The sequence below is a fragment of the Arvicanthis niloticus genome, chromosome 14, assembly GCF_011762505.2.
Source record: "Arvicanthis niloticus isolate mArvNil1 chromosome 14, mArvNil1.pat.X, whole genome shotgun sequence".
NCBI classification, from domain to species: Eukaryota; Metazoa; Chordata; class Mammalia; order Rodentia; family Muridae; genus Arvicanthis; species Arvicanthis niloticus.
The window spans coordinates 21,273,473-21,286,024 of record NC_047671.1 but is presented as its reverse complement, the minus strand read 5'-3'; the positions used below and the strand labels follow the sequence as shown (position 1 = coordinate 21,286,024).

The following is a 12,552-nucleotide window of genomic DNA, read 5'->3' as shown; positions in this document are numbered from 1 at the left end:
ATTAAAGGAAGTCAGGACAGGAACTCAAATAGAGCAGGAACCTGGGGGTGAGAGCTGATGCAGAGGCCATGGAGGGGTGCTGCTTCCATCCTCCTCCGCACCCTCCCCCCCCAACCCCTGGCTTGCTCAACATGCCTTCTTATAGTGTCTGGACCACCAGCCCAGGTTAGGCACCATTCACAATGGCCTGCCCTCCCCTTCCCTGTCACTCCCCTTTCCCTCCCCCATCACCAATTGAGAAAAATGCCTTACAGGGAATCTCCTGAAGGCATTTCCTCAAGTGAGGTTCCTTTCTCTGTGATAATTCCAGCTTGTGTTAGATTGACACACAAAACCAGCCAGTAAAACAGATTGTTTTAAAAGCCTTAACTGAGTTTTCTTTTTAATTTGTTTAATGTGTTAATACTGTTCATGTCTATGGGCATGTGTATGAAGGTCAGGGAACAATTTTATGGAGTTGTTTTTCTCCTTCTACCTTTGTATGGGTTCTGAGAATCATACTCAGGTCATCAGACTTGCATGGCGATCGCTTTTACCCATAAGCCATTTCCTTGGTTCCTAAATTTTCTTTGGACTCCTAAAGACATCCGTTTGATGACTGGTGAGATTTGGGATCTGTTTACTGAACTAAAAAAGTAAACTTTTATAGAAATTGTAGGTTCAGCAGAGGAATTCTTGGCCAGAGTGGATATAGAAGTTGACAGCCCAAACCCCATTCCAGTTCTTAGAAGTGTGGACCTCCGAGCAAGAGCAGGGATAGCTAGGATTCACGCCCCTCGGGACTTGCAGGTACCCTCATCTTCCCTCTGTTGTTAGACTCTTGTGTCCAGGTGGATAGTTCTTTAATTTTAACAGCTTTTTGAATGCATTTTCCCTGTAGACTATCTATTTGTTGGCTGATGTGAATTCTTCAACAAAGCAGTCCTTGCCTTTGAAAAACGCTGGGAATATTGAAGTTTATCTAGATATCAAGGTAAGAATTTCTGCAAAAGTGTGGTAGTATTTGTGTCCCTTACTTCCCAGTGGCTGTTGGGTGGGCAACCTTGTCAGGGTGCTATGAGAATTAAGCTAAGAATTGCCAACAGTGTAAAAATTGAGAGTCACTAGCCTGAAGTATAAGCTATGGTTAATGCTAAAGCCTAATGCTAGAGTATAAGAATTCTTGAATAATTACTGAGAAGTTTGTGTGACGTCTGTGATTATGTAGAAAAGAGTAGTCTGTGCATATAGGTTTACTTTTGAGATCCTTAGGTGCATGAAGGGTAGCTGTCAGCAACTGGAGATGGGGTAGGAGGAAGATTTGAAATAGAGGAGGTAGGAAGAAAGAAACAGTCTTTTGAAAAAGAATAAGACAAGTTAGGGTTGTAATGAGCAAGAAGAAAGAACAGCAATATATCCTAGTTAGTAAGAAAGACACATTAGGTGCTAGAAAGATGGCTCAGTTTCTGCTCTTTCAGATGATCCAGGTTTGGTTCCCAGCACCTTCATGGCAGCTTATATTCATCTCTACCTCCAGTTCTAAGGAATCTGACACCTTCTTCTGACCTCTGAGGCCACTGCACTCAACATGATGCACATGTATACATGCAGGCAAAGTACTTATACACATAAATTTAAAAATCTCAAAATGACTGAGTAGTGATGGCAGCTCATGCCTTTAAACTCAGTACTTGGGAGGCAGAGGCAGAGGCAGAGGCAGAGGCAGAGAGGCAGAGGCAGAGAGGCAGAGGCAGAGAGGCAGAGGCAGAGAGGCAGAGGCAGAGAGGCAGAGGCAGAGGCAGAGAGGCAGAGAGGTAGAGGCAGAGAGGCAGAGAGGCAGAGAGAGAGGCAGAGAGCCAGAGGAGGCAGAGGCAGAGGCAGAGAGAGAGAGAGAGAGAGAGAGAGAGAGAGAGAGAGAGAGAGAGAGAGACAGACGGACAGACGGACAGACGGGTGGATCTCTGAGTTTAAGGTGAGCCTGAAGAAAAAAAAGTCTAAAAAATAGCAAAGAAAGGCACACAATACAAGCACATCTGAGGGAGGGCTTGCTTGCATGAGTTAAGTTGTGATTCTATAATTGCTTAGGTCGCTGAACAAGGAAGTCAGTTTTCAGTAGACCCAGAGAGTTTGTTTCTTAAGCCTGGAGAAGAACATGAAGTTACTGTTTCATTTACTCCAAAGGACCCCAAAACATGTGAGGAAAGGTAATACGAAAATGTTTATAATCACCACTGCTTATTTGTTTTTCACTCATCTACAGATATGTCACCTAATACAGGCTATAAATGATACAACTGTGCTTTAATCTTTTCAGTAACCCTTTGTGTGTGTGTGTCTGTGAACATGCACGTATAGTTTATGTATACATACGTAATTTACACAGACACACACAGATATACACACAGTAATTTGTATTATCACTGTTGTAAGTATGATGTGTGTGGAGGAGATCAGAGACAACTTTCAGTAGTTGTTGCTCCTTCACCACAGGCTTGGGGACCAGGTTCAAGTCCTTAGGCTTGTGCAGCAAGTGCTTTTCCCCACTGAATAATCTCACTGGCCCATCTTTTCTATTTTGTCAATAAAATGCTTCTCTTAAACCAACTAAATCAAAGTTAAAAATTGCTATTTCTGGTATACTCTGATAAACGTACATAATAAAGCATGATCGTGGTGTTCTTCTTTAACTTTTTTCTTCCAAAAAGTCTTTACTTTGTTTTTTTATTTATTGCTTTATAATCCTTCCCAGGTCTCCTCTAGCACCTGTGACTTTGACATCTAAGTCATTAGTAATTTTCAGTCAGAATATCATTGTTGTTTGTGTACCCATGGAGACACACGCCGCTTCTCCCCGAGTGGAGTACAGAATGCCCATGTCTAGGGAGTCATTACTAGACTCCTGTGGAAAGGGGGCACTAGTGAAGCACTTGTGCCTCAAGTGGTTTGCCCTCAACCCTGCTGCTGCCAACTCCTCCCAAATTCTCCAAGAAATTTCTCCTGTGCTGCCATGCAGACCTTACTGTGATTATCACCTTTGTGTGGTCTTTTCCCTGGAACAGATGCTTTAGGGGTAGAGATACTGTTTTCCTCACAAACTCAGTTTCTTGGAAAAAAGGTAGTGGATAGGCTGTTGTTGCCAAAAGAACTGACTGTGGGACACTTGACTCCCGTTTTCTTCTTTGATTAGGATTCTGGTCATATTTGTGCAGCCATTAGGACCTCAGTATGAAGTAGTGCTAAGAGGTGAAGTCATTTCTTCTGGGAGTAAACCTCTGCCTCCTGGACCTCACTGCTCAGATCCTCCATTGATTCTGTCCAATAAGCAATTTCTGACTTGGGGTGGTGTCCCTCTCGGCAGGACACAGTAAGTATTCAGGCAACCAGCTCAGAGGACTGAGATTCTGTTGTCTAATTCCCTAGTGCTATTTTCTCAGATGTTAAATATGATTGTATTATTCTTTTTAGATTTCAGATAAAGCTGTAATATATTAGCTTAATCTTCTTGATGATAAACCAAAATTTTTTTAAAAATTATAAAAATTTATGTCTGATTTTAAAAATGCATCTCAAAGTCCATTTATTTATTTATTTATTTATTTTTAGGCTCTTTGAGCATTTAAGAGTATGAGAGCTCCTTTTATGGAAAGTCAGAAAGAAGATAATCAAGGCAACTGCAATCCAGTTGATAAACACTTAGAACAGACTTCAAATTAAGCGATAATGGTTTTCATTTTTTTGTGCACAACAGGAATTTCTACACTTAGTTTGTTTTAAGTGAAGAGAGGAAATAATTTCAAAGAGGCAGGGTTTTTCATACTAGCAAACTGCTATTCATATATCCACTTATATTCTAATGTCTTTAAGAGTTAATTCAGCATACTGCTGAAAGACTATGTTGTACAAATAAGCCTGGTATCTCTGACCACTTGTTTCTTTGAAAACAAGACTAAGCAAAGAATTCCATGAGACTTTCTTCAGTAACTTCTATAGACTTTTTTTTTTACAGTGTGGAATGTAAATAATGTAAAAATTACAGATACTAAACTAAAACCCTTCCCTTGTTAGGATGAGCCTTAATAAAATGAGCTTTACATTTTAAGAAACAAATTCCATAATTGTGGAGAGATGATTCTAGACTATTAAGGTGACATGTATAATCATCTGATCTTTAGACACTGTGGTCAGGTTTAGCTTGCTTTGTGTTTGTCACTGTAGCAGTATCCATAGGAAAAAAAAAGACATTTAAAATATGTAATTGTTTTTAGGCTTCAGAAACTAGCTTTAAGAAACAGTTCTACAACTACAGCCCAAAATTTGCGACTATTTATCAAAGGACAAGATCAGGATTGCTTTCAGGTTTGTACTCTGATCTTTGTTTTGTCTGATTTAAACACTTTTTAAAAACTATTTTGTTTTGTTTTGTTTTGTTTATGCAACAGGGTCTCACTGTGTAGCCAAGGCTGGCCTGAAATTCCTGATCCTACTGGCTCCCACAAGCCTGTACCACTACATATGGCTTCTGTCTGATGTTTTTTTCTGAGTACAGAACACTCAATATATGTAGAACATTTGTTTAATTTGTCTAAGATTGCTCTATGAAGCTCTGGCTGGCCTGGGATTCAATATGTAGACCAGACTGGCCTTGAACTTACAGCAATCTACCTGCCTCTGCCTCCCAAATGCTGATTATAGGTATGTGCCCTACACTGAGTCGAGACCAAGTGTTTTTTTGTATCTGTTGTTTGCAGTCCTGGGGCTGGAACCCAGGGTCTTATCCATGCTAGGTAAGCTCTCTGTGACTAGGCTCTCTATTCAGACCAACTGATTTTTGTTGTTGTTGTTTATAGGTTTTAAAGATTTTTAAATTTTGTTTTATGTGTATGAGTGTTTTGCCTGCATGTATGTTTATGCAATATGTGTGTACCTGGTACCCATAGAGTTCAGAAGAAGGTGTCAGATTCTCTGGGACTAGAGTTACAGAGGCTTGTGAGTGCTATGTAGGCACTGGGAACTAACCCTGGGTCCTCTGCAAGAGCAGTGCTCCTAGTCGCCAGCCATCTTTCACACTCCAGGACTAACTGTAAGAGCTTGTATTTATGTGTGTTTCATGTGTGCTAGTGTTTGCGTTTATACAGTGGTTGTTTTTCAATTGTAGATTCAGAACACTTTTGGCTCAGAAGAGCGATTGACCAGTAATTGTGAGGTCAGAATCTGCCCAGGAGAGGACTTTGTAGTCTCTGTGTTATTTGCACCTACTCGATTATCTTGCATGTTGGCTAAATTAGAAATCAAACAACTTGGAAACCGATCACAGCCAGGCGTGAAGTTTATGGTAAGAGAAGTTTACTGCTCTTTTTTCTTCCATGAAGTTCATGTAAAGTTATAACCATTGCTTTAATATTGGTAAATCATGTATTCTGATTTTTCTAAGTTACAGACTTAAAAACAAATTATAGAATAATTATCAAGTCACTCAGAGAAACCATTGTGAGGTTCATATCAAAGGCAGTCCCAGTGCTTTTAAAGTTTCATTTCTGCTTGAGAAATTTGAAACATACCTAACAATATCCAGGTAGAGCTATTCAACTCAGCAAAATATTGTCTTATCCCCTTTGGTCCATTACAAACAACAAATACCACAAGCTAGATAATTATTTTATTATTTTATGTGTAGGAATGTTTTGCCTGCATGTCTCTGAACCGTGTGTGTGTGTGTGTGTGTGTGTGTGTGTGTGTGTGTGTGTGTGTGTTTTGCCCATGGACTCCAGAAGAGGTGAGGCATCTCTTGGAACTAGAGTTACAGACTATTGTGAGCCTCCATGTGGTGCTGGGAATTGAACCTTGATCCTCTGGAAGAGCAGCCAGTGCTCTTAACTGCTGAGGCATCTTTCCAGCCCCACACCTGATAATTCTTAAACATTTATTCCTTATAGTTCTCAAGCTGGGTGTCCAAGCTCAGTGTGCCAGCAAATTGACTGTCTAGCAAGGAGCTGCAGTCTGCTTTAGAGATGGCACTTCTTTTTTCCAAGTCTTTTCCTGGTGCAAGGGTGAGACACTCCCCTCCCCTCTTATCAGCACACTAATTCCACTTTGGCAAGCAGGGCTGTCAGGACTTCATCACTTCCTGAAAGTTCTACTTCTTAATGCTGCCATGCTGGGGATTATTTCAACAGGTGAATTTTGTGAGACACCAACATTCAGACTTTGGCAAATATCCCTTGATGTAATTTTCTAGATTGTGTTCCAGATACTGGGCCTACAAAGACAATTTGTTTTAATGATTTTTAATTTTTTTAAAAATCTGCATTGGAGTTTTGCTTGTATGAAGCTGTTGGATCCCCTGAAACTGGAGTTACAGGCAGCTGGGAGCTGCCGTGTTGGAGCTGGGAATTGAACCTGGGTCCCCTGGAAGAGGAACCAGTGCTCTTAACCACTGAGCACTGAAACAGATTTTTTTTCTTCAGTCTGACAAATTTTCAAAACTTGATTTAACCATTTGCGTAAATATATTCAGAACAACTACAGATAAAAAGGATAAGTCATTGAGGGAAGAAAATAAGGGCAACACAGTGAGATGTTTTGAGTACTAGTCCTCAGTTTAGTCCTGTTTGCAGGCTTCTCTTTGACAGTAGCTCTGGTAAAACACTGTGAGATGATACCATAGCCCTGACTGTCATGTATAGACCAGGCTGGCTTTGAACTCATAGATTCTCCTGTCTCTGCACTCTCTGAGTGCTGCGATTACAGGCGTGTACAGTTAAACCTGGCTTCTTAATTATTGTAGAATAATTTGGAGAAAGGAAATAATCACATTTCTCCTAAAGTACTCTATTATGAAAAGTTTCTGAATTACAGAGAAGTTGCAAAAATACCACTTATGTTCTATAATTTTACCACACAGCTGACCACTTACCAGTAAGTACATTTATGTTTTTAGGCATTTCAAAATAAATTACAATATTACTAGTATAGATATGCTTGAATTCATTTGTTAAGTGAAGCATGTTATTGTTCTTTGGTTAAGCTTGAGTTATGCAACAGGAAATGATGTTCTTTATGTAGTCAGAAAATTAATGGAGTTTGGAAGTGCTGTTTTTATTTGCTTTACAAATGTATATAACTACATCTACATACACATACACATCTACATCTACATACACATACACATTAGTGGTGGACTAGAAGTTGGACAATTGCTAGCTCAAGGATACAAATGCTAAAAACTTTAATTGTATTAAATCTATGTTTTCTTTTGACTGTAATTAAATTTTCTGCTTTCTTATATAAATATAATTTTGGATATGTGTATTTTTTATTTCTTAGATACCTTTGTCTGGATATGGAGGAACAAGTAATCTTATTTTAGAAGATGTTAAGAAATTATCTGACAGTTACTTGGTAACAATGAATGGCTTAATTCCTGGCAAAGAAAGTAAAGTTATTTTTTCTATTCGCAACACTGGCTCCAGAGCAGCCTTTGTTAGAGCAGTATGTTTTAAGGATTCTCAAAGAAAAGTTTTGCTGGACCCTAAAGTATTGAGGATTTTTCCAGATAAATTTGTACTTAAGGAAAGAACAAAAGAAGTAAGTATACAAAAAATAAAAAATAAAGAATAAAGTTATATTTTTATTAATATTAGTTAGTATTTTATGGCCAAGTGTTAAAATCATTTTGGGAGGGAGTGTGGGATAGAAAACTTACCTAGTCTTTCTGGAAGAGCTGCTGTATGTATTTTCTTTTTTTCTTTTCTTTTCTTTTTTTTTTTTCAAGATGGAGTTTCTCTGTGTAGCCATGGCTATCCTGGAACTGTTGACCAGGCTAGCCTTGTCCTCAGAGACTGGGCAGTCTCTGCCTTCTGAGTATATACTAAGTGGTCTCCTTAGTATTGTAGGTCTGTTTATTCAGAGTGAGATAACTTACTAAGGAAAAATACTGGATATTCATACTGCTGCTTTTCTTTTTGTTGTATCAGGATATTACTTTAATATACAATCCAAGCAGAAAGAGTGACAATAAACCCGCCACAGAACTGTTAACCATCTACTTGTTTGGTGGTGATGAGATCTCCAGACAGCTGTATCGAAGGTAGAATTTACCTTAGACAATGTTGGGAGCTGACCGGTGAAATCTGGACAGTTGATGACTTGGAAACTTTAGAACACACCTCACTGTTTATTAGTCAAATGATAGATGGAGAAAAACATTGTAAAATTTGTTTGGCTCATAAGTTGGCATAAGTGAGTTAGAGATACTTGGAGGAAACATAAGTGTTTCCTTATATGTTTCCTACATTCTTGACATACGGGTGCTTTTTACCCTTATCTACTAGGACCACCCTTCACACTGCTCCTACATACTTAAAGCATACTACATCATGCTTTTCCTGCCCTAGATTATATTATATAAACCTACATGGTTAATTTAGAATATTTCTAGGAAGGCTGTAAATTACTAGAAAAGATCATTATATTTTAGAAATGTGTAGCCGGGTAGTGGTGGCGCACGCCTTTAATCCCAGTACTTGGGAGGCAGAGGCAGGCAGATTTCTGAGACCAGGACAGCCTGGTCTACAAGAGTGAGTTCCAGGACAGCCAGGGCTACACAAAGAAACCCTGCCTCGAAAAACAAAAAACAAAAAACAAAAACAGAGAGAGAGAGAGAGAGAGAGAGAGAGAGAGAGAGAGAGAGAGAGAGAAAGAAAGAAGTGTGTAGATGGTTTACCTTATAGATACTTTATAAAATTTGATACATCTAATATTCATGTGATTTAATATACAAAGCTGGAAAGTTTGGAATATTTTTCTAGGTCAAGTGTGATTAAAATATTGGTGCATTATTATGTGTTAAGTTCTGGGTGCTTTTTGTTGCAAAATGGAGGTTTTTGGGCTAGAGAACTTAAGTACAAGATAGATGGAACTCATGGTGAGAGTGATGGTTACTCTGTGATCCTTTGACACTAGCTGCTTTTTTTTTTTTTTTTTTTTTTTTTTTTTTTTTTTTTGAGACAGAGTCTCTCTACATAGCCCTGTCTGTCCTGTGTAGACCAGGCTGGCTTTGAATTCATAGAGATTCACCTGCCTCTGCCTCCTTGAGTGTTGGGATTACAGGTGTGTACCACCAAGCACAGTTAAACCTGGCTTCTTAATTATTTTAGAATAATTTGGAGAAAGGACATAGTCATATTTCCTGTTTCCCCTTCTCTATACTAAAACATAAAAAGAAAAAACAAATGAACAAAAAAACCCTAGTGTATTGTTTTATAACTTCTATTTACCATAAACTTATGTACTAAAATTTCGTTTAGTTGTGAACATCTGAGAATTACAGAGACATTATAGTTTATTTCTCACTGTAAAGATCCTTTGGAAGTTGCCTATTTTTATAGTAACGTGGTTACTTAAATATTTTCATAAACAGCTTATCATTTATTGTTCTTTTCTCCTCACTGAGGCAAGTTACCAAATTGTCACAAATAATGAGAAGATAAGATTGGATAAGAAAGGGAGTCCAGTTCCCTTTCTGCTCTTACGTTAAAGGGCCCCTACCTTGATACTACTATTGAACTAAAATTAGTGATTCCACTACCATTTAAGCTGAACATCTAAAGCAGGCTTGGCTCTAACAAGTACTTATTTTATGATTTAAGATATATGATCTATGTATGAATGTATCATGCTGTTAGTGGGGCTCGCCAAATAATTTAATTAAAATCTGGTTTGGGTCACTTTATATATAAAGTGAATAAGAATCTTTTCTGGCAGAGCTCTGTTGCATAAACCAGGAATCATACAGCAGATCCTTCCAGAACATAGTGTGCTACAGCACATGGACTTTGCTGAGGCATTTCAGGACGAGCTACTCACAGATGAAGGTAAGAACTGTAACACCTTGATATTGTGGTCATTTGTGGTATTATCTAGGCATGGGGGTGAGAACCGGAAGGAGTTTACTTTGGATATGGTATCCATCTGCCTCTGAGCTGTCTGACTTTGAACAAACCATATCAGTGATTTTCAGTTTCCTTCTTGTTTCTTATCTGTAAGAGTTGTTTTGAAAATCAGATGGAAGAGCTTTGCTTTATAAATATTTTAGATATTGGTAAACTGTCTAGATTTCAGGCTCATAAATGGAAGAAGGATGGGGCCATTATACTCAGGTTCATGTCATTTTAGGTTTCATGATTGTGTTTAGAGATGTAGTGGTGTCCAAAAAATCCCAGATAGACATGCAAAGCACTAGCCTAGATGCTTAGTCTCACTTGAGAAAAACATTCAGATGTTTAATTGTGTTTTTTTGTCCTCACGAAATAAATGTACTAAGTAAGACATAGAAACTTTGTAGAAATACATACATACTTTTTAATACCATAAAATGGGGAGGCACAGAGAAAGGGCCATCACTGAGAATGAGTTGACTGTTGAATAATAATTAAAGAATAAGAAATGTAGACAAAGTGGAGAAGATGGACCAGAATGAGGAATGATGCTTCAGGGTAGCTCCTTCTCCAGAAATTGAAGAAATGTGTTGTGAGAAGAGAGGTTTTGGCAAATCCACTGGGAACTCAAATAACTTTCAAGATCATTCATTTAAGGTGGTATGAGTTGGGACTTTGACCAGCTTTCTGTTTTGTTTTGTTTTTTTTTTTTTTGTTGTTTGTTTTTTAAAGATCTTATTTATTTTATGTATATGAGTAGCTGTTTTCAGACACACCAGAAGAGGGGATCGGATCCTATTACAGATGGTTGTGAGCCACCATGTGGTTGCTGGGAATTGAACTCAGGACCTTTGGAAGAGCAGTCAGTGCTTTTTTTTTTTTTTTCTTTTTTTATTAGATATTTTATTTACACTTCAGATGCCATCCCCTTTCCCCATTCCCCCCCCCTTAGAAAACCCCTATCCCATGCCCGCTTTTCCTTTTTGCATTTATACATTTTTTTAAAATAATGTTAATCATAAGCGTTATAAGTTTGGAATTGTTCAATCAGAGGTGTAACCCACTGACCGACCTAGATATAACAACTATCTTTGACTGGTGGAGATACATGAATATCTGCCTCCCTGTCTCCCCCCTCTTTCTCTCTTTCATCACCTAGCTTCTCCTATCCTTCTTCTCCTCCTCTTCTTACTCCTTTTCTTCCTCTCAGTACTCCTCCTACACATCACCCTTCCTGTTAAAATGAAACTTTTCTCTCAAAATACAATTAGAGCATAATTATGCCAATTTGTACCAGTGAGGTACAAGATAGTCCTAATACCCAGTCCATCATTTTGTTGACTAACCAGCACCTCTGTCATCTATCCTAACTAAAACATTTACTTCTGAACCCGGCTTTAGGATGAATGTCAGCTGCCGACCATCCACTCAAATCTTTTCTCTTACGGTAAATAGCTATAAGTTTTCAACCCCGTCAGAAATCCAGAATGACTGAGTTAACTATAATTGTGGGAAGCACAAAGCATAGCTTCTAAAACTTAGCCAATTTATAGAGACCTCTGAACACCTGAAAAGCCCCTATACTACCGAACGTTGGAGCATCAAATCTTCAGCCTTCTGGCCCAGAATCATCTGACAGACCTTGGTGATGCAGGATTATTAAGGACTGATTACTCTGTCTAGGCAGATATAATCAGTCAACTATTCTGCATGTGTGTCCTTTTCTGGACAGTAATTTGTCTGTAGATGGAGAGAGGCAATTCTTGCCTAGTGGCTGTTACCACACAACTGGAGTAACTCCAAGGATGCTCAATTTCTTCTTAGAATCCACGACAGGAAGCTGTCAGGAGCAGACAGGTCTCTAATCAATATGAACATTAATATATAAATATTTGTAGCATCAGTTCTATGGACTTCTGATGTTTTGAAAACCAACTATCCATGTAAGGTAACCTGGACTGTTTTCTGTTAACTCCTCTCAGCTATTTCTAAGTAAAATATGGAAAGCACCCTAACAATAAACTCAAAAATATGAATTTGCTATAGCCCCTTAACTCATAGGTTAACCATCCCAAATCAGTTAAAAAAGTTAAAAAAGGGCTGGGTCTAGGCATTGTATTCCTAAATGTGTTATACAGGCACAATGCCCATGAGTGTATCAATATTCATCTCATTTTTATATTAATAAGAGGCTCGTACGAATGAAAACCTTAAATTTGAGATCAAAGTAAATTTTGTACCATTTAAGAATTTATAACTTCATCTTGATAATAATTATACAGATTTCTACCAGTAGGTTATGGCTATGCAGTAAGTCCTAGCTAATCCCCCCTGTTCCAACAAAACCACTACTTGTCCCTAGAAAGACAGACCATTATTAACCACATTAGTCCCCAAGCTCAGGGAATAGGGGCGCTGACTCTTCTTTAACTTCTTCAAGCTGATTAAGGGCGTTGAGATTTTAGAAGAGGGGTAGGGGGGGAGAGTAAGTTGATAAGCCTCTGATGCTGTGTCTTCACTGAATCCAGATGGAATTCCAGGACATCAGAGGTTTGGGCAGGTCTGCTCAGTATGCTTGATGAGTAGATACACCAAGGCTGTGTATTCTGCAATATACAATTCTCAGAACAAGTTTTAG

General features: G+C 38.5%; 1 protein-coding gene across 5 annotated transcripts in view; it reads left to right on the top strand.

Moving 5' to 3' along the window:
• Cep192 (centrosomal protein 192) overlaps positions 1-12,552 on the top strand; it is an 87,205-nt gene that overhangs the window by 46,029 nt on the left and 28,624 nt on the right. For all 5 annotated transcript variants that reach the window (XM_076912522.1, XM_034517717.2, XM_076912523.1 and 2 more), the window contains 9 exons: positions 650-789; positions 881-973; positions 2,065-2,183; positions 3,167-3,343; positions 4,245-4,335; positions 5,135-5,311; positions 7,303-7,563; positions 7,953-8,065; positions 9,742-9,851. In XM_076912522.1, coding sequence (XP_076768637.1) covers positions 650-789; positions 881-973; positions 2,065-2,183; positions 3,167-3,343; positions 4,245-4,335; positions 5,135-5,311; positions 7,303-7,563; positions 7,953-8,065; positions 9,742-9,851 — 1,281 coding nt within the window. The remainder of the gene's footprint in view (positions 1-649; positions 790-880; positions 974-2,064; positions 2,184-3,166; positions 3,344-4,244; positions 4,336-5,134; positions 5,312-7,302; positions 7,564-7,952; positions 8,066-9,741; positions 9,852-12,552) is intronic.